The sequence below is a fragment of the Hipposideros armiger genome, unplaced genomic scaffold, assembly GCF_001890085.2.
Source record: "Hipposideros armiger isolate ML-2016 unplaced genomic scaffold, ASM189008v1 scaffold_878, whole genome shotgun sequence".
NCBI classification, from domain to species: Eukaryota; Metazoa; Chordata; class Mammalia; order Chiroptera; family Hipposideridae; genus Hipposideros; species Hipposideros armiger.
This window is the reverse complement of record NW_017732228.1, coordinates 145,846-166,460: the sequence shown is the minus strand read 5'-3', so window position 1 is coordinate 166,460 and position 20,615 is coordinate 145,846. Positions and strand designations below refer to the sequence as shown.

The window sequence follows — 20,615 nt, the reverse complement described above, 5'->3', positions numbered from 1 at the left end:
AGTCTCTGACACCAAAGTCTCCCCCAAATCCTGGGCCAGGCAACAAGGTCCTGTACTATCAAGACTCAACTTGGCTGGCCAGCTTTATTCTCCCCTACTGCCTTGCCCCTTGCCCCAAATTAGACAGTTGGGCCCTGAGAAGAAGCTGGGTTTCAATTTTACCTCTCCACCTTTGGTCTTCAAGTCCCAAATGATCGCTCCTTCCTCCCTGAAACCTCTTAAGTTCTGAGCTCCAACCTGGAGAACTGGAATACAGTCCTGCGCTCAGCCCAGATGTAACATGGTGACTGCAGGGAATGTGCCTACCTACTGCCCTCCCATCTTGGAGCCCAGGCCTGAAAATCCATGCCAAGTGGACAAAACCGTATCCCTGAAGAGAGAGCTCTGTGTTGAGAGCTGAAAATACAGAATCTGCACCAGTCAGCCACCTGCAGTTAGAAAAGTGCATGAGTCTGAGAAGCAGAACTTAGCTCCTGGCACCTAATGTCTGGCTGAAGTGTTTGCATGGCATTGATTTTTTGTTGTTTGTCCTCCCTGCTCTCCATGTCAGAGTGGGTGGTGAGCCTCCCATCTCCCCCTCCCCCCACTGCCTTGAGCAAGTCTTTTCCCAACCTAAATTTTTGTCCCAGTCACACCAGCAACCTAGTCAACAACCACCTGCTGCCACCTGGGGAGGCCTGGGCCTCTGGAGTTTCATTCAAACCCAACTTGTTTGAAGGTGAAAAGGGCTGCTGTGGGCACCAAGAGGCGGGGGGGGGGGGCCACTGACAAAACAAGGACTTCCTGCCAGGTAAACCAAACCTTCCTGCAGGTCAGCAGGAATCTGGCCTTATCTTGGCATCCAGAAAAGTCACAAGGTTCTTACTGGAAGCAGGTAAGTGCTTGTCTTTTTGTCTCTGTCAAGCTTAGAATTGGTAGGAAAAGACCCTATTCTAGCAAATGAACAGCTTGGGAAGAGGTCAGAGCAGCAGTGGGAACAGCCTCGTCTCTCCTTTGCTGTACCAAGTAGGAAGGGGGGCAAGAGGAAGCGGCCTGTCCAATTCCGGGTGTCTTGGGCAACTTCCAAGTTGGAAGCAGGTTGTTTCCTTGGCACTGCTGGTGTAGGGGGCTCATCTGTGGGATGCTCTGCTTGCCCTACTAGTTAGCGGAGAGGGACAGGCAATGGTCCTCATCCTTGAGCGCCTCCTCACAACATGAAGAAATAATGGCAGCTGAAGTGTAGAACTGTCTCATGAGAAGACTGACTGCCAAGCTGAAGGCAGTGTCTGCCATCTGCCTTTAGCATCTGCATTGACTGCCTCTGCACCAGGCTCCAGGATACATACAGCCCTGAGCCTCTTTCCTCTCGAGTAACTTATCTTTTTGATGAGGATGTGGGCCCGTAGACAGAGAGTTGTAATACAAATGTGGTAAGTGCTAAAATCACAGGACAGGGCTCCTAGCCAAGATTTGAGGGCCTTGGGAAGGACTTATGGGAGGAAGCTGAAGGCCAAAGAACAATTTGTAATTCATCAGGTAGAAATGTGCAGAGTGTCCTAGTCAAGGGGACAGTATGTGCAAGGCTCAGACGCAAGAGACCGCTGTGTTCCTGGTGGAAGTTCAGAGTGGCCCTCAGGGAAAGTGGGGATGGGGGTGGGGGTGGGGGTGATTTGGGAGACGCAGTCAGTGGGAAAGGAGGGGCCAGGTCAGGGTGAGGGGTCGAGGACTGACCTGAGAGCGAGGGAAAGTTGCCAAGCACATTAGGCAGGGACATGCTTAAATGGCAGGCTGGAAATGGCCCAGATGTGCCCTTTTGCTCACTTGGCCTTGTCATAGAGAACAGATCAGAGAGGAGCCCACTGAAGGCAGGAGCAGTTAGGAGGCTGGAGAAAGACCCAGGCAGTGGGTGGTGCCCATGTGACCCAGCAGTGGCTAGTAGCCAGAAGAGACTTAGGACAGTGGTTTTCTACCCATGATGAAGGACCCGTTGTTCCTCCAGCCCACTATGGATCAATAGTTTTGTAAAATACAATTAAAATGGATTACTAAAAAAAGATTTTTTTTTATTTAAAGTCCACATTTTTATTAATAGATTCTAAAACTTGATGTTACTCAAGTTGCCATAAAATTTTCTAAACTTGTCATAGATGGGCACTGAACCATATGCTTTTGAGCAGCACTGTCTTCAGGAGGAAGAGTTGACAACATGACAATGACTAGTGGAGGGCAGAGGAGGGAAAAGATGGGCTGAGGACGGCCACGTGTTTGGCCTGGATAGTTGGCTGGGGGCCAGGAGGAGGTGCAGCAGGTTTGGGGGCCAATGCGAGTAGCAGGAAGTGCTAGGCATATTGTGTGAGGCTGGGCCGCTAGGGGAGTGACCGGTGGCCGTTAGGATGGACATGTGGGGCTCAGGGCAGAGAGGCTGAGCCGGACAGACCTGGGCACCCTGACCAAGCAGACAAACCACAGCCCAAAAGGCACCTTCCTCCAGATGGGTGTACAGAGTGAAGGGGGTCAAGAACCTTGGGCAGGATTCTGTGGGCACCAGTGACCAAGGGACACCGGCCACAAGTGGCTGTGGGGCCACTTGGGAGAACACAGGGAGCCCCAAAGTCAAGGGAGCAGACTGTTTCAGTGTGGGAGGAATGAGAGAGTAATCTGAGAGAAGCCCTAGCCTGCTCGGGCCCCTGTAGCTCACCGCCTAGAATCATTTCTCTAAATAGATTGGTCTCTGAACAGCCTCGCTCAAAATATGAGCCTGAGAAAACTGTATTCACAGTTTTCTGTGCTTTCCGAATTTTCTAATTTTTTTCTGTTACTCTAAGTACTCTAATAAATAGAACACTCATTCTTAATGACAAAGAACTGACCATTGCCTGAGCATGTTAACTACCGTCTCCTAGGGAAACAGACAGTTTGGGTGTTGGGGTGGGAGCCCCTGTGGCCAGGGAGCCTAAGCAGCCCCTGGAATGCTGCTGTCAGTATGAGGACTTGAGGGTGACAAGACTCGGCCCTGCCATGCACACGTCCTCCCAGCCCCACCAGGCCCTGTCTGCTATGACTGTGCCCAGGACTGTTCTCAGCCAGCTCCTTGTTTTCAAAATAGTCTGCAGTGAGGAGGGGGAGGGCAAGCAATGCTTTGTGTACACACACAGGGGAGCTGTGCTCTTGGGAAAAGGCACCTGAGGCTGAGGCACTGTCCCTGAGCCACACACCAGCAGCATGGTGCTCTGCCTGCCGTGCCAGCTGTACCTTCTCACTGACCTCCTACAGTGCTGGAGAAGGTTCCCGAAACCTGCCCTTCTCATCCCTGCCTCCCCGTGGGCAGCTCCCTCTCCTAACTTGCCCTTCTGGTCCCTCAGCCCCTCAGGTTTCAGACCTCCAGCAGTTCTATGGTTCTTCCCTGTCCTTCAGCCCTGGGCTGTCACCAAGCCCACACCCTTTTCCTTTAAAAAGTTCTCTCCTAGCTAACCCTTATACTCTCCACCCTCTCCACTGCCCTAATTCTTCCTTCTCCACTTCACTGCTTTACCAGAATAGCCTCCTAACTGGCCTCTCACCCAAAATTGCCTTTTCTTTACCCATTCTTCCAGAATTGTCTTCATACCACATTCAATTCAACATGGTAGTTTTCCCCTTAAAAGCATTCAGTGTTTCCTTACTGCCCACAGGATCAAATTTGCAAAAAGCTACTTACCTTGGGGGTGGGGGACACGTACAGTACCTGACAATCCCAGAGTCCTCCACTCCTGGCCTGCCCTACCCTTGCAGTCTTCCTTCCCTCAGTCCTGCTGAATGGACCAAGGTGGTGTGCTGTGCCCTCAGCCCTTTGCCCCACAGTGCCCACATTCAAGCTGCCCATCCCACCTCTTCTACGTATCAACTTGCCCTGCGAGCTGCTTCTCCAAGCCAGCCCACAATACCTCACATCTGTGAGCCCTTACAGCACTCACTGCCTAAGCAGTTCAGTTGCTATTAAATGGAATGTGAGGGTTTTTTTTTTAATGTCTTGTTACATATTACAGAAAAAAACTTCTTGAAAGAAGCTACATAGTCTCTCTTAAAATTCCCATGGAAGGGCCAGCCTAGTGGCTCAGTTGGTTAAGAGTTAGCTTAAGAGCATGAGCTGCTTCAATTTCCACATGGGCCAGTGAACTGAGCCCAAGCTGAGCTGCCAACAGGTAGCAGGATGATTCAGCTAGTGTAACAAGACTGCCTGTTCGATGGTGGGCTACGCCCACCCGCAACTAAGACTAAACTTGGCACCTTGAGCTGAGCTGCCACCCGGATGGCTCAGTGGATAGAGCGCGCGCTCTTAACAACAAGGCTGCTGGTTCGACTCCAGCATGGGATGGTGGCTACGCCCACGCACAACTAAGATTGAACACAGCACCTTGAGCTTAGAGGCCACAAGCTGCCAACGGGCAGCCAGATGGCAACTGGCACCCTCCACAACAAAGATTGAAGAACAACAACTTGGCTGGTCCCCTTCCCTAATTCCCCAACACTGTTCCCCTTCCCCAATTCCCCAATTAAAAAAAAAAATTCCCATGGAAGAGACTAAATAACCTAGCTTAAGTCAGGTGCCCATCCTCAGACCATCAACATTCCCCAGGGGACAGCGTCCCATTTTAGGAATATGGCAGTTTCCACTGCAACCAGTTGGGATGTTGGGAGGGAGGGAGAGAGGGAATTCCTGGAAGTGGGGTAATGAAGAGAAAAGAGTTGTCCACTGTATTCCACCCTTTTGTGCCTGAAGACATGCAAACACTATTTCCTGTACATCAAAATTTCTCTCTTCTAATGTGGCTCAGTCATCACATGTGAAAAGGAAGTGCATTTGTCTGCCTTCCCCATGGAGATAACTAAATGTCAGGACCAGGCACTGTCCAGAGCAATGGCATGGAGCCTCTGTTACCAGGTCAAGATCATTTTATGTATATATCCAGTCCTTGTTCTCTTTGGTTCCAAAGAGTTTCAGATATAGCTCTTCAATTCTGCATCTCAGAGCTTAAATGGTTAGCTTTAGTACCCTGGTACTCCCAAAGTACTCTTTTTCCTAAATTCCCTTTAGAAAAGAAGTTGGGGAAATACTATGCATTTGCCAATAATCTAAAGTGTGGAGCACACCGTAAGTGCTAAGACTAGGTAATTTAATGAGTGCGTTTGTTTACTGAGCTTTTGGCGGTGAGCTCCTTGGTCAGGCCACCTGGCTGCCTGCTTGCTGGAAGAGTGTCTGGGTGGGAGGGTGGGCTGTGTCACTTTAGAAGCCTGTTCCTCTCAGTGCTGGAACCAGTAGAATTTAAACTCCATCAAAGCAAGGACCTTGGTTTTGTTCTCAGCGATATCCTTGCCACCCAGAACTGCCACTGGCACAAGTAGGCACCCTAAATATATCTGTAGAGTGACTCACACTCAGGCTCGTGGATTGCCTTAAGGGATTGAGCAACAAGTTGGGGATTTTTGTGATAATATGACTCCTTTAAAACCTGGGCTTGCAGACTGTCAGTTTCCTCTTTGTTGACTCTTTACTAATATATTTACTTGTTCCAGAAATTTTTTTAAGTCATAGTCTTTGAATACCAAATCTGCTCAAGGGAACTGCCACGCCTGGGACTTACACTGGCTTGGCAGTCTCGGACTGGTGAGGCTGGTGCTCACACACGTCTGTCTGGTGGAGGTGCTAGGGAGTGGCTGGGGATTGAGGTGTCCTTAATTTCTCTGGCTTCTCTTCAATATCCCTATTCCAATAGCCAGAGAACCACAATTTATAAAATAGAATTTAGTTGTAGAAATAGCAGGGACTATGGCTGCCAATTCTCAATTATTTGACTCTCTGGGGCCGGCCAAGTGGCTCATTTGGTTAAGAGCTTGCTTAGGAGTGCAAGCTCTGAGCAACAGGGTCGCCAGTTCGATTCCCACATGGGCCAGTGAGCTGCACCCAAGCTGAGCTGCCGCTGAGCTGCCAACAGGTGGCAGGATGGCTTATCTGGTGAGAGCATGTGCTCCTAACAACAAGACTGCCTGTTCAATTGGTGGGCTATGTCCGCCCGCAAAAAACAAACAAACAAAAAAACCTATTATTATGTGACTCTCTGGCTTCAGACAGAAAGGGTTTACTACATGTCCTGTTGTTTCCTGTCTTTTTTTTTTTTTCTATTCTGCCATCTTGGACCTTCTCCCCCTATCAATTTTTAAGACGGCTACGTGGAATTATAGTGTGTCTTTCTCTCATAACAACACACTTCAATTTCCTGAGGTAGTATCAGAAACCAATTCTAGCAAGTTAAGCAGCCATGACCTAATTCATTGACAGGACAGAATCCAAGGACAGGAGTGCATGTGGCAGTCAGGAATGAGCTAGAAGCAGAGATTTAAGTGTTGGGAATATTTCCATCTTCTGTTTCTCCTGCAGATATGCTTGCTTCCCTTTTCTGTTTCTTTCTCTACAGGCCAGCTTCCTGTTTCTCCAACAGATCCAACTTTTACTTGTTTTAAGAACAGACACCATGTTACAAGCCCATTCTTCAAGTTCTCACCAAAAACTTTGGTGTCCTCTTAACTCCTCATTTTTTCCCAGGAAATCCTGTTGGTCTTCTTCCCTTCAACATACACCCATAATTAAATGATTTCTCAGCACCACCCCCACCAAAACCCCGACAACCATCACCTCTTGTCTAAATTACTGGAATAATGTAATTGGTCTTTTTGCTTTTATCTTTGACCCTCTGCTGTCTATTCTCAACACAGCAGCCGAATGAATGGTCCTGTCCAGAACATGTCATTTCTATGCTAAAACATTTCCCATTGTTTCTGCTTTTATTCAGAATAAAAGCCAAAGACCGTATGAGGCCTTAGCTGGTCAAGCCTCCACCCCGTTATCTCTGTGACTTGGTCTGCACTGCTCACCCTGTGTTCACTCTTCACCTTGCCATTCCTCCAGTTCACTAGTCTCTCTGCTCTCGGACCTTTGCTCTACCTGGAATGCTCTCCCCCAGACACTTCCTTTGGAACCTCAAGTCACCTCAGTGAATCCCTCCTCCATCAAGCCACCATCACTCCCACCGCACTGACATTTCTGATCTTCCTTCCCTTCTGAATTTTTTTCTCCAGAGTATTTATCACTATCTGGTGTCCTTAGGATTTACTTATTCCCTGAGAATTGCAGTGTTAGTCTTTTGTTCACCACCATATCCCCAGAGCTAGAATAGTCAGTGTCTGGCACTCAATAAACTTTTTCTGACTGGAACAATATATGCTGGGGAAGATTGATCTCTCTTGCCTTCCCCCAAACAAAATACATGCAGACAGCAGAGAATTGCTGAGGAGCAAGGCCACAGAGGGAGGGACGCTGAAGCAGCCTGAAGGGACCTGGAGAGAAGATACTCCCAGCGCTCATGCCAGCCTCCAGGGAGCACCAGAGCTCTTCCTGGCCCTGCCCAGCCCGTTACACCAGGTTCCTCCTCAGAAGCTGCAATAACTGGTTTCTGTGGCTTCCACTTCCCGACACTATCCTGGTGCTTTCTTATGCATCAATTACAAATAAGTCCAGAGGTTTAATGCAGCCCAGTCTTCCAACAGGATCATACGAAGTTCAAAAAATCACATTTTAAGAGCCAGAAAGTAACTTCAGAACAGCTCAGATGTTCTGCTGTACTTCTTGCACACTCTGGGCGGGATTCTGAGTTCATAGCAGCTCTCCTAGAAACCCTCCTTTAGATCCCATCAGTTTCCCTCACCACTGCTCCTGGGCCTCCCCCCAAAACGCCCTGAACGAACACCCCTCCCTGAGCCTGGGTGTTATTCTCTCATCCTCTTTCTTCTGATCTCAATTCCCAAAATCCAAAAGGTCCAGGAAGGGAAGGTTCCCGATCACTTTGGTGGTGGTAATACATGAACATTCTGTCCCATCACAGATGTGCCTCTCACACCATGAGGTGATTTTTTTGACCACTTAATAGAGGAGACTGCACCTCAGGAGGTTGTGACTTGCCAGGAAGGTGGCTGGGGCCCCTCTCCACAGACACCACACTCGAACCACTCTGCTACGGTGGACCAGAGTCAAGGATAGGACACCATCCTTCCGTGTCAGCCAGCCTTCTAACAGCCTCGTGTCCTAGGACACACCAGTGTCCTCGGCCCTCGGCAGAATGTCCAAGCAGGATTTGAGGTAAACTCTGGCTGAGACAGGCCTTGTCGCGGGCTGGGTGTAGGGCAAGAGCTGCTATGTAATAATACATCACTCAGCTTCTCTGCCAGAGTCCTGGAGTTTAAGCTGAGTCCTGGGCAGCAGCAAGAAGGACCCATTTTGGGCCGGCCGAGTGGCTCAGTTGGTTAAGAGCTCGCTCAAGAGTTTGAGCTCTGAGCAACAGCGGTTCGAGTCCAGCCCGAGCTGAGCAGCCGCTGAGCTGCCAATAGGTAGCAGGATGGCTCAGCTAAAAAAAAAAAAAAAAAAGAAGGACCCATTTTTCTGTATACAAACAGAATTATTTATTTATGCGTACATACATACATGTATAGTTGATATATAATTTGTAATTGTTCAGACTGCTTCTCCTCAGATTGCGCAATTTAAGTCTATTATCTACTCTTACCACTTGCACATAATCTCCCCCCAGATATTTTGCTCAGTCTGCCTCTGGCTGGAAAGATAAGAAAATGTTATTAGGCTCCAAGGAGACTGAGAAAGCTTTATTTTCTATTTTCAGTCTTTGAAAACTTCTCCAGAATAAGGGGGCCCACATTATGTAAAGTGAGACTGCTTTTGGCTAGAATCAGATAATCTCAATGATTTAACTCTGATTATCTCATGCTGACTAGAAATGCTCATTGTCAGAAATGTGTGCTCTCTTATTATTAATAATAGCTATCATTTACCAAGTGCATTAACTTATTTAATTTTACAGAGGGTCAGAGAAGTGAGGCAACTTGCTTAATGAACAACATAGCTGGGATTCAAAATCAGTTCTGACTGACCTTAAGTCCGAAATAAAATTTCAGTTTGTTTGAAAACTTGTCCACACATGGCTCCTAGGGTGGGGACGAGCCAGAGAACAGGCCTGCGATTGAAGCTCTGAAGGAAAGCTCTGAAGCCTAGCTCAGAACCTCCTGCACCCTGGTAGGGCCCCAGGGGCAGAGCTGGCATCCGGCCTCCTTCCCAGAGGCCCTTGCAGCGTCTTAGCTTTATGAATGTTTCCCTATGCCGCCAGCATCTCAAATGGGGAGGTCCTTGTGCCACTTGCCTTGCAGTTTTCAGGACTGTCACCAATGGGCCAACGTGCTGCCCTCAGACCTTATTCACGCAGGTCCCAGCTTATTCCAGGCCAGGCAGGGACATCCCCATGACTTACACAGTAATCAGAGTCACAGTTGGGGGCGCTGCCTGAAGGAACGGCTGGCCCCTCAGTGAGGACCCACTGCCCTCAGACCGCAGTGTGTGTGGCCTCCTCACATCAGCGCACCTTGGGGACTTGGGGGCTGTCCCTCTCAGGCAGGATGCCCACTGGCTTTTAGAAAAATTATTAGGGCAAGGTGCTTCAGCCCGGGTGAGTGCAGTGCCCCTGAAGGAAGTGGCCAGGCCCTCCTGGCTCCAGGTCCCTAACCTGTCTCTGGAACCGGACCTGGGGAGAGAGGCACACAGGTCAGCCAGAGGGGCTGCTGGGATCAGGGTAGGAGGCTGAGGAGAGGGGTCTCTGAATACCTGTGGGACTGAGGTCCCTGGAGGTGCCATGCCTACCCTTGCCCTGCTCTGTTTCCGCTCTCCTGCCCTCCTCTCCCCATTCCCGTCTAGTCCTGGCTGTGTGGGCTCTCTGCAGCCAGCCTCCCTCCTTTACTCTGGGTCTCCCTCCTTCCCATGGCCTAGTGTCACAGCAAAACTCATCAATGGAGGTGTGGCAGGGCTCGTGGGGGTGACCTGTGTGTTCCCCATCGATTTGGCCAAGACTCGACTTCAGAACCAGCATGGAAAAGATATCTACAAAGGAATGTAGGTTCTGGCGCGGGAGTTGGGGGAGAGGGTCTCCCAGAGGAGGGGTGTGAAGCCTCACTCCTTCCATAGTCTCTTAAGGGAGTGTGTAGATGAGGGTGTGGGGGAGGCGGGTGCGGGGTGGTCAACTGGGGTGAGCCAGAAGGATCAGAGCCTGGGGTGGGGAGAAGCGGGCCATGGAGCAGCCCCCTGTTCACCACTAATTTCCTTTTCTGGCCTCTGCTCCTAGGATAGATTGCCTGATGAAGACGGTGAGGGTGGAGGGCTTTCTGGGCATGTACCGAGGTAGGCTCACTACGTCCTGGGGAGGCTTGGCTTGGGCCACATGAGGGCAGAGGGTGTGGCACAGGGCATAGGACTCTGGGAGTTGGCATCCTTTCTGCCCAGGGGACTCCTGGGTGGGCCTGGGATGCCAGGTGCCCCCTGACCACACCGCTTCGCACAAGCCCCCTTGTTCCTTGGTAGAGACACAGGTAGTTATGGTGAGGTTTGCGGGGGCATCAGGGAGCCAGGCAACTCAGGACCCTGGCTGCCACCCCGCACCACCACTGCCTCACTCACTGTGTGCCGGCAGCAAGTGAGTCCCAAACTCCCTCCTCTCTCCCCTCCTGTCTCAGGGCTGTCAGGACACCCCCCACCTAGAGCAGAAGAGGGAGTGGGTCCATAGGGACAGGGAATGGAAAGCACTCTGAGCTCCCGGAAGGGATCTACTGGGTGGCTCTTCCCTGACATAGCCAGTGCTGTCCCTGGCTCCTGCAGTGACCCCAGCCAAGGTGACATAACCTAGAAAGTGGATACAAAGCTGAGATTGAGAAGGAGCTGATATACTAGTGTCCCTTAAAAATAAAGAGTAAGGGCTGGCCAAATGGTGCGTTGGTTAAGAGCTGGCTTAGGATGCCAGAGGGCCCCGGTTTGGATCCCACATGAGGGCCAGTGACACTGCCCTCTACAGCTCAGATGCTGAACAACAGCTCAACCTGGAGCTGGGCTGCCGTGAGTCGCCGGCGATGGCGTAGGCTGCAGCCCCTGCTGCAATGGGTTGCCATGGGCTACCGTATGTAGCCAGCAGCCAGCGTGAGATGCCAGCAGCCGCAGTGAGTGGCCGTCCAGAAGCCGGCGACTGATCTGCCTCACTCGGGAAGAGCGCAATGATGGTGCCAACTTGGGCCAGTGAAGCAATGTCCTCCACAACTAGACTGAAGAACAAAAGGACAGCAACTTGTGTGTTCCCCTTCCCCCAATTCCCCAGCACTGTTCCCATCCCCCAATTTCCCAATAAAAATCTTTAAAAAAAAAAAAAAAGTAAATCTGCCGCTGAGCTGCCAACAGGTGGCAGGATGGCTCAGCTAAAAAATAAAAAAAAATAGAGTAAATCTGTGACTTGCAGAGCTGCCAGTGGGCCTGGGCTAGCACAGCACAGAGTACTTGAAACCAATCTCTGAGCCCCAGGACCTTATTATCAGGGTTTAATTTGGGGAAGTGCTCACTTATCGTCAGAGATGGGCAGCAGTAGCAAAAACAGAAATAACTTCCTAATAACTGCACCAATGAGCCCATAAAGAAAACACATACATGAAAAAGAAAATTGTGGTGGGAGGAGAGTCGTAAGGAGATGAAAGAAAATGCATGTTTCAATAAAATAGGCAGAGAAACCCTCCTTGACCCAGCCCAGTCCCTGTTTACTCCCAGAAACTTTACCTGGCTAGGGCTGACAGTAGCTTGTCTACATGAAGGGCAGGCTCAGGGCATTGTGACATCTGAAGTGGCCTTAACTCCCATCTTTGTTGTTTACTTCCAGGGGCCGCAGTGAACCTCACATTGGTCACTCCAGAGAAGGCCATCAAGCTGGCAGCCAATGACTTCTTTCGGCAGCTGCTCATGGAAGATGGGTATGGTCAGGTGCGGGGTGGGGGGAAATCCTTCACTGTATGTCTACTCGGTCTTTTTTGGAAGGAGGCAGGGAGAGGATTACACTTGTGCCTCAGTTTACCTGTTTGCATGTGTATAACGATGTGCACACAAATGGCTGAAGGTTAGTGTGTGTTTGGCAGGTGGAAAGTGAGCAGGTATAATTTGGAAGTTTAGATAGATAGATGATAGATGATAGGTAATAGACAGACTGACCATGTAGAATATGTATACATATATATTCATCAACTAGATGATGAATTTTTTTCAGTTCTGAGATATTATTGACATACAACACTGTATAAGTTTAAGGTGTGCAGCATAGTAACTTGACACACATGTATTGTGAAATGATTACTACAATGTTAACATCCATCCCTCATAGAGTTACAAAAACAGTGTTTTTTCCTTGTGATGAGAACTTTTAAGATCTCTCTTAGAAGCTTTCAAGTTTACAATAGTGTTAACTGCAGCCATCGTGTTGTGTATCACATCCCCAGTACTTAGTATCTTGTAACTGGGAGTTTGTACCTTTTTTTTTTTTTTTTTTTTTTGCTCACCCTGAACTCCTGCCTCTGGCAACCACAATCTTGTACCTTTTTTTTTTTTTTTTTTAGCTGAGCCATCCTGCTACCTGTTGGCAGCTCAGCAGCAGCTCAGCTTGGGCCAGGAATTGAACCAGCAACCCTGTTGCTCAGCGCTCACACTTTTGAGCGAACTCTTAACCAACTGAACCACTCGGCCAGCCCAAGGGAGTTTGTACCTTTTGACCATCTTCAGCCAGTTCCTTTCCCCCGCCCCCTAACCACAAACCTGATCTCTTTTTCTGAGTTTGTTTCCAAGTCTTCGCTATTGTCAATAATGCTGCAATGAACATGGGGGTGCAAATATCTCTTCAACATAGTGATTTCATTTCCTTTGGATAAATAAATACCCAGGAGTGGGATTGCTGGGTCATAAGGTAATTCTATTTTTATTTTTTTGAGGAACCTCCGTACTGTTTTTCATAGTGGCTGCCAGTTGACAATCCTACCACCAGTGCATGAGGGTTCCCTTTTTCCCACATCCTCTTCAGCATTTACTTTCTGATTCTCTCTGTGCCTCCCACTGCCTTAGTGACATTGCTTAAAGAAACAGTAACCAGTTCCTGCAGTGGAAAGTTTCATTGTACTAGCCCAACTTCTATACAGGTGTTACCTCCCTTGCAGCCTGTTTTAAATTTAGTATCATATCTTTAAAGAGACTGAGCCTGAAGGCCAGATAATCATTTACTTAGCTGAGTGAGTGACAGCCAATGGGAACAAAGCTAAATACCACGCATGGAAAGTCCCAACCACCAAGGGAGAGTAAATGACCAGGGTGGGACAGCAGGTCCGGCCTGCGGCTGAAGCATCCCCACTCCTGGTCCCACAGGATGCAGCGGGACCTGAAGATGGAGATGCTGGCCGGGTGTGGAGCCGGGATGTGCCAGGTGGTGGTCACCTGTCCCATGGAGATGCTGAAGATCCAGCTGCAGGACGCTGGGCGTCTGGGTGAGGCCCATCCCAGCTCCATCCACAAGGGTCGGAGACTAAGGGCTGTAATCAGAACACATTCCCCACGTCTGCACTCATGTGCAAGACTGTGTGACCAATCATCTAGGGCAGTGGATGTCTTTATGATCATCATTCCAGATCGCAACACTTTCAGCTCCAGAACAAACAGCAGCAATGAGAGTCTTGATTTGGGAGGGACAGAGAATATACTCCCCTGATAACCTCTATCATATTGCCTTGACATTTAGGCTTGATTTCCTAAAGGTCTTAGGAAATGTTGATGACTGGCTCATGAACATGTTGCTCCATAGAAGCTTTACGAGGTGTGATCAAAAAACACAGTGAATGTTTAAATTTAAAAAATTGATTACAATAAAAGACACATTGCCATTATTCTCCCTCAAAATACTCCCCCTCACTTCGAAAACACTTATCCCATTGTCCTTGCCACTCTCTGAAACAGTTCTGGAAGTCCTCTTTTGTGTCTTTATTTCATCCTCCATCGTGACAACGCTCTGTGTCATCCATCGCTTCTGGCATATGGCAGTTTCTGTCAAATAAAAATATTACAGTGTGTCTTCATCCACCTTATTCACCGGATCTGGCACCATGTGACTTCTGGCTCTTCCCCAAAGTCAAAATGATTCAGGACATTGAGGCAGCCATGACAGCACAACTAAAGACACTCATGAAAGAGGACTTCTAGAACTGCTTCAGAAAGTGGCAAGAATGATGGGATAAGTGTGTTGGAAGCGAGGGGGAGTATTTTGAGGGGGATTAATGGCAATGTGTCTTTTACTGTAATAAATTTTTTAAAATTTAAACATTCACCATATGTTTTGATCACACCATGTATTATGCTATATTATATTATGCTATAGAAGCAGGGCTTTTGTGGGAAGGCATAAAAAGAGAGAAGAGAACTATTCCTATTTTTTTTTTGTTTTCTCTAGAAGAGAACTTTGGCCCTTTGCTAAATCCTGGTCCTCTCAAAAACATACAGTGTGTAGGTACCAACACATATAGTATGGGCAAAGTTTGGCCGTCTAGGGGAGGGAGCCAGCCCTGGTGGAGTAGGACAGATGGCTTCTCCTCAGGGCTACGCCACAAGGCCTGAATTTAGTAAGCCAACATGCCACGTGCCTAACATAGCACCTAGCAAGGTCCTCAGTAAATGTGGGTGCCCTTCCCCTGCTCAGACCAGCCTGAAGCAAATAAAACTGCAGAAAGAAGAAATTTCAGGCACTGGAAAAACCCCACTGTGTTTTGATCTGCAGAGAGTAAAAAGTCCTGTAACATTTTGCTTTCAATCTGGGTGAGGAGTTTTACTATTCCTAAAACATGTGAAAATAAGGGAAAGACAGGCTATGGGTGAATTATGTGCATCTAAAGAAGACACAAGAAAATAATGATTACTGATTAAAGCTATTTGTTTAAGGCCTATCGTAACCAGGTTACTACCGTTAAGAAAATATGTGCAGTGACCAGCTTCTTAGTATGAAATGCTGCCCTGCTGGATAGCAAACAAAACTGAGACGTGAAATACCAGCTTCCTCTCAGCAAGAACTTGTAATCTAATCTAGGCAAAGCTCTGCAAACACTAAGAATTAAGAAAATCAACATTCACACAATTTCAGTGCATTGAATCCTGCATTCATTAATAGGACTCACCCACATTTGAGATGCTTCTATTTGATATGCTCAGGAGAAAAAAAATTCCATTCTATTTATTAATGTTTACCTCATCATAGTATGAACTCTGAATTCTTCAACTAAAATGGGCTGACACCTCAGGAATTAAATTCTGTAAAACAGTGGAAGTTAGGAAGGACACGTTCACCTAGTCTTGGCATACTAGAGGAGGGAGGCTCCCTGGAAGCCTGATGAGGCGTTTTTCCAACAAAGAGAAAGAGAATCTGCGGCTTTACACGTCAGGCAGAAAGTACACAGGATTCCTGCTTCCCAAAGTGCTCACAGGATGACACTATGTAAATAGGCTCAGAGATGTTTTAAAAATGGAAGACTGATCGGAAGCAGTTTTAACAGGAAGGAGTTGGGGGTAGTGGGGCTACTGTAGCTTCCTATAGAGAGTGGCAAGGACTGGCTGGGGGAGTGGGGGAGGGGTGCATTGACGCACCAGGGACGACTCATTAGGTAATACAGAACTTAGAAAAATGTCCCTAAAGCTAAAAATTAATGTTCTAACATTAGGGCAAACCTCAGAATTCTCTTAGGGTGCCCACTTTGTCTAGTTGTCTCAGAGACAGGATTTGGGAGCCATACTCCTGTGAGTGGTCGCAGTGCCTGTTGGGGCCCATTGCGATGGGGAGTCTGTTTTTTCCCTTCAGCAGCCCATCCTCAGACTTCGGCCCCAGCACCTGCCTCCTGCAGGCCCCATGGTGTTGGCTCAGCTCCTGCCCACAAGCGCCCATCTGCCACCCTCATCGCCTGGGAGCTGCTCCGCACTCAGGGGCTGGCTGGTCTCTATAAGGGCCTGGGTGCCACTCTCCTCAGGTGAGCTTTCATCCCCAATTCGGGACCCAGAAGGGTCCCAGTGACCAGACAGGAGAGGGAAGGAGGGCCGGGGGACAGTCTCCCAGTGAGCCTGTGTACTTCCTAATACTCACTCTCTCTCTGCTTCAGATTCTGCCCAGAATCGGGCAGGGTGGCACTGGATGGGGACCTGGAAGACTAGAGTTAGGCCTCTTCTCCAGTGACCAGGCCCACACAAGTGCTAGGTGTTCTGTGACCCAAAGGCACCTATTGGGTTGTCGGAAAAGTCATGATGTATTTTTTCTGTTTTTCGTTGCAAAAATGCATCATGACTTTTCCGACAACCCAATAGAATGTCCTGTGTACAAACCGCAGACTGCCTGTAAGTCCATGAGTGCCACTTGGCCCAAATCCTCAAAATGGATTACAAGTGTCCCGGGCATGGGCTAATTTCCTATCACCTGGGCAACAGTTGAATGAACTTCACTTCCTGCCCTCTCAACACTTAGCTCATCGCGTAGCTCTTCACCAGCCACTCACTCACCCTGCTAATGCTTCCCTCAGCCTGCCCACCTGCTTTTATAGGACCAGGCACCAGGCTTGGAATCTGCACCTGGCTCCTCCTTAAGGAGCCCAGGTGCTGGGAGGGCAGAGGAATGCAGGAGGGTGGGGGAGGCCAGTGGGTCTGACCACTCATGCTGTCGATTGCCCCACGCCCCATGTTATGAGGGGGTACCAGGCAGGAACACGGAGTTGTGGGTTTGTCTCAGACCCAGACGAGGAGCCCTGCATGTCATGGGCAGGACCTTGGGCAGATGCCCCAGAGCACAGCAGACTAGCTCAGTGTTTCCTCCTCTCCTGCAGAGACATCCCCTTCTCCATCGTCTATTTCCCACTGTTTGCCAACCTTAATAATCTTGGGTTCGACGAGCTTGCCGGGAAGGCTTCCTTTGCTCACTCTTTTATGTCAGGCTGTGCTGCCGGTTCCATAGCTGCTGTCACAGTAACACCTCTGGATGGTAAGTGCATCAGACATGCAGGGGTTACAAGGGGTGACTCGCTTTACAAATTAGGCACTTTTATAGCCGTTTATAGTGGTTTTGCAGTCTCTGGATAGAGACGAAACAGCCCCAACCTGAAAACTAAGAAACCCAGAGAAAGTGGGGCCAAGGGACCGTCACTCTATTTCTTTTTTTCACTCTACTTCTTTTTCTTTTTTTCTTTTTTTTAATTGGGGAATTGGGGGGATGGGAACAGTGCTGGGGAATTGGGGAAGGGGAACAGACAAGTTGTTGTTCTTCAATCTAGTTGTGTAGGACGCTGCTTCACTGGCCCAAGTTGGCACCATCATTGCGCTCTTCCCTGGCGAGGCAGATCAGTCGCCGGCTTCTGGACGGCCGCTCANAAGTTGGCACCATCATTGCGCTCTTCCCTGGCGAGGCAGATCAGTCGCCGGCTTCTGGACGGCCGCTCACTGCAGCTGCTGGCTGCTCACGCTGGCTGCTGGCTACATACGGTAGCCCATGGCAACTCACTGCCGCAGGGACTGCAGCCTACGCTGTCGCCGGCGACTCACGGCAGCTCAGCTCCAGGTTGAGCTGTTGTTGAGCATCTTAGCTGTAGAGGGCAGTGTCACTGGCCCTCATGTGTGGGATCCGAACCGGGGCCCTCTGGCATCCCAAGCGAGTTCTTAACCATCACGCCACTCGGCCGGCCCTCACTCTACTTCTTATCACTGATAAATCCCCTCACTTCCTAGGTGCTATTTCATTAGCTCTTTGTCCCCCAGTAGAGTTGTGAGCATCAGCTATAAATGATTGCTGGTATTTTAAAATTCAAGGCTAAAGCCCAAAGCTAAACAGTATAAGAGCTTCCCCAAGCTCAAGGGTCGGCTGCAGCTCACGAGCCACATGCAGCTCTTTGGGTATGTTCCATCTCAAAAGTTTGCCGACCCCTGGATGAGCCAATCCTGTCCCTCACAACAATTTAAAATTATTCGAGAGCCATAAATATATTTTTACGTAATCACCATTATGTGAATAATATCCTTTAAAAATTTTATAAATAAAACTATGATAGTTTTATTTTCATTTTCAATTTTACTTCAGAGTCACATGTACACACCCAAAGACCTGCATGTGGCTCGCAAGCCACAGTTTGCTGACCCCTGGCAGCTCTTCCGTCTCAAAAGTTTGCTGACCCCTGCCTAGCCTTAGGGCTATAGCTGCCCCTCCAACACAGGCGCACCTCTCCGTAGCACGAGTGACCTGAAGGATCACATCAGTTTCTAATTCCTTCATTTTATACATGAGCCCAAAGAGGGCAAAATCTTCAATTACAGGTCCTCCCAGTGGCTGGCTGGGCTGGCCTCAGGATCGTTTCAAGTTTGCTGGCTCTAAAAGGAAACCTGACCACTTCAGGTTACGAATTCCAAAAGCAAGATGTTCCCTACTTATTTTAACTTGCTGTTTGTTTGTTTGTTTTTATTTATTGGGGAACAGCCATAGTCATTGGTTACACATTGCTTTCATGCTACAATGGCATAGTTGGCTCTTTTAGGGAGGGTGCAGCTCACAGTAGCCCATGCGGGGATTGAACCGGCAACCTTGGTGTTATCAGCACCATGCTCTAACCAACAGAGCTAACCAGTCACCCTTTTTTTCTAGTTTTGAAAACTCGAATCCAAACCCTTAAGAAAGGCCTGGGAGAGGACAGCTACACTGGGATCAGAGACTGTGCCAGGTGAGTCCTATAGCCCTTTCCAGATGTGGCTGGGACAGTTCTCTCTGTACTGTCCACCCACACCTGGTCTAGAGAACAACTTGATCACTGCACTTACTACATCGAGTTCTGGATTTGAAATCTTTTCCTTTCTCTCACCTGTCAACAAGGGCAGGATGTACTGGGCATCCCTACAGCATCTTTCTCCCAGAGTCTAGCAAACTGTTCCCACAGCCCAGATCCAACTGCTTAGTAACCAAAGTGTGCACATAATGGAGGACATGGCTCCCACACTCCTCCTCCACTACTGTGGACAGTGACATCTTCTCTCAAGGAAGAGATGGAACATAGCTCCTTCCCAATCTCAGGGCCCTTTTTTCTCCCCAGGAAACTCTGGATTCAGGAGGGACCATCTGCCTTCATGAAGGGAGCAGGCTGCCGCGCCCTTGTCATAGCCCCGCTCTTTGGGATTGCCCAAGGGGTTTACTTCCTTGGTATCGGAGAGCGCATCTTACAGAGTTTTGAGTAGGTCCAGCTGGAGCTCGGTCCCTTAGCTGGCTGCCATCCCTCCAGCCATTGTACCCAGGCTAGTGGGGAACAGCAGCAGGCCCGCCACACAGTATTTTGTCCTCTAACTCGTAGCGCTACCTCAGTCTCAGAAGAAACGATCTTAATCTAATAAGCTGGCTACAGCCCATCCTGCCCTCCAAAGCCAGACTACCTACTTTTCCACAAAAACAGTACATGCTTTGGTTGTATTAACTACAGGGCCTTAACAGACAGCAAAGATAGAAGGGTTGTTCTACATTTTATAGTTCTATTTCGCACTCAATCAGTATACTTGAGTCAGTTGGAGGATTTTGTTGTGTTAATTCTGAATCAAGTAACTTATGGTTAGTCCTAGCACTCATTTAGGGGAAAAAGAGGATCAGAAGTTCAAGGGGACCATGAAAGCCCTCAAACTCAGCACCTAGTCTGAAACCACGTAAATCCTTTCCAAATATGGATGGCTGGGGTAAGGTCAGCTCAGACCAAGTGGCCCGGCAGTCAGGGCAGCCACCCTGCCCCACATCCTCCTTCTGGAACACAGGCTCTTACAGAGCAATGTCCATAGGACAGTCTGAAATAGTTGGCTGGTTATCATCTCGTCTTATAATTAGTGGGAGAAACAGACAGGCTGCAATGAATAGTCTGTCATCTACTTTTTGTGTCCATTTCAGAACCAAATGACATGAGAATGAGCACAGGTACAGGTCTCTCACTGTGTAAACTGTTTCTTAGAAGGGGAAGACCACCACAGGGATGCTTTGTTTTTGTTGCAGTGGCTTTTAAGTCTTGGTTCTGTCACATCATAACCCATCGCCTTGAGGGCCTGAGTTTACTGTGACAGAGTTCCCAGGTGCCTCAATTCTTTCCCCCACAAGGCTGCTACAGACTCGAGAAACAGTATCAGAATGGGGGATCAAGTCCTGAGAAAAAAATGCCTCTCCAGGAGTTGGTATTTCCATTAGTCCCCACCTGATCTAAAACTCATGGTAATGAAAAAATAGTCAGCCTTCCTAGCCTCCTCCTCGAGAAAAAGGACTGCATTTGAGCATGGGCTCTAGACAGACCCAAATGAAAATGCCAGCCCTTCCACTTACTTAGCTACAAGACATTGGGCAGCGCATAGTCATCTGAGGAAAGAATAAATGAGGGACGGGGGGAAGAAAAGGACGTTGTAAGATGGTTTAGACCTAACACACAGCAAAAAAACCAAACCCTTTTTCGTTTTTCTGACTCTGCCAAAGCTGGTAAAACTATTTCCTCAATAAAGCTGTTGAACCCTCTAGAGGGCGGGAATACTGAACACTTGTGTGTATGGTATTTGTGAAGACCATAGGGGCTGGAAGGCACACTTCTGGGTGAGGGTCTGGTAAAAATGAGCAGGAAATGCCAGAGGACACAGGAAGGGTTAATGGTTTCCAGGACAGACAGCTGTCCTGTAGCCGATG

At 48.7% G+C, this 20,615-nt stretch overlaps 1 protein-coding gene across 5 annotated transcripts; it reads left to right on the top strand.

The window, feature by feature from the left end:
- Nucleotides 1-600: 600 nt before the first annotated feature.
- Nucleotides 601-20,470, top strand: SLC25A18 (solute carrier family 25 member 18). Of its 5 annotated transcripts, none has more exons than XM_019629998.1 (11): nucleotides 601-718; nucleotides 812-874; nucleotides 7,896-8,149; nucleotides 9,842-9,964; nucleotides 10,194-10,249; nucleotides 11,763-11,853; nucleotides 13,286-13,404; nucleotides 15,759-15,921; nucleotides 16,765-16,919; nucleotides 18,567-18,642; nucleotides 19,009-20,470. In XM_019629998.1, exons 3-11 carry the CDS (start codon nucleotides 8,130-8,132, stop codon nucleotides 19,148-19,150), a joined length of 945 nt encoding a protein of 314 aa, XP_019485543.1. In that variant the 5' UTR covers nucleotides 601-718; nucleotides 812-874; nucleotides 7,896-8,129; the 3' UTR covers nucleotides 19,151-20,470. The 5 variants fall into 5 exon arrangements, with proteins under 5 accessions (XP_019485543.1, XP_019485540.1, XP_019485541.1 ...); XM_019629995.1 differs by having other exon boundaries at nucleotides 15,756-15,921; XM_019629996.1 differs by lacking the exon at nucleotides 812-874 and having other exon boundaries at nucleotides 15,756-15,921.
- The last annotated feature ends 145 nt before the right edge of the window (nucleotides 20,471-20,615 follow it).

Bases quoted from the DNA above. Each gene is read 5' to 3' on its own strand.
- SLC25A18 (XM_019629996.1), top strand. From the start codon at position 8,130: ATGTCCAAGCAGGATTTGAG. The intron at 15,922-16,764 runs GTGAGCTTTCAT...CCTCTCCTGCAG, and splicing joins CTGGGTGCCACTCTCCTCAG to AGACATCCCCTTCTCCATCG. The intron at 16,920-18,566 runs GTAAGTGCATCA...CTTTTTTTCTAG, and splicing joins CACAGTAACACCTCTGGATG to TTTTGAAAACTCGAATCCAA.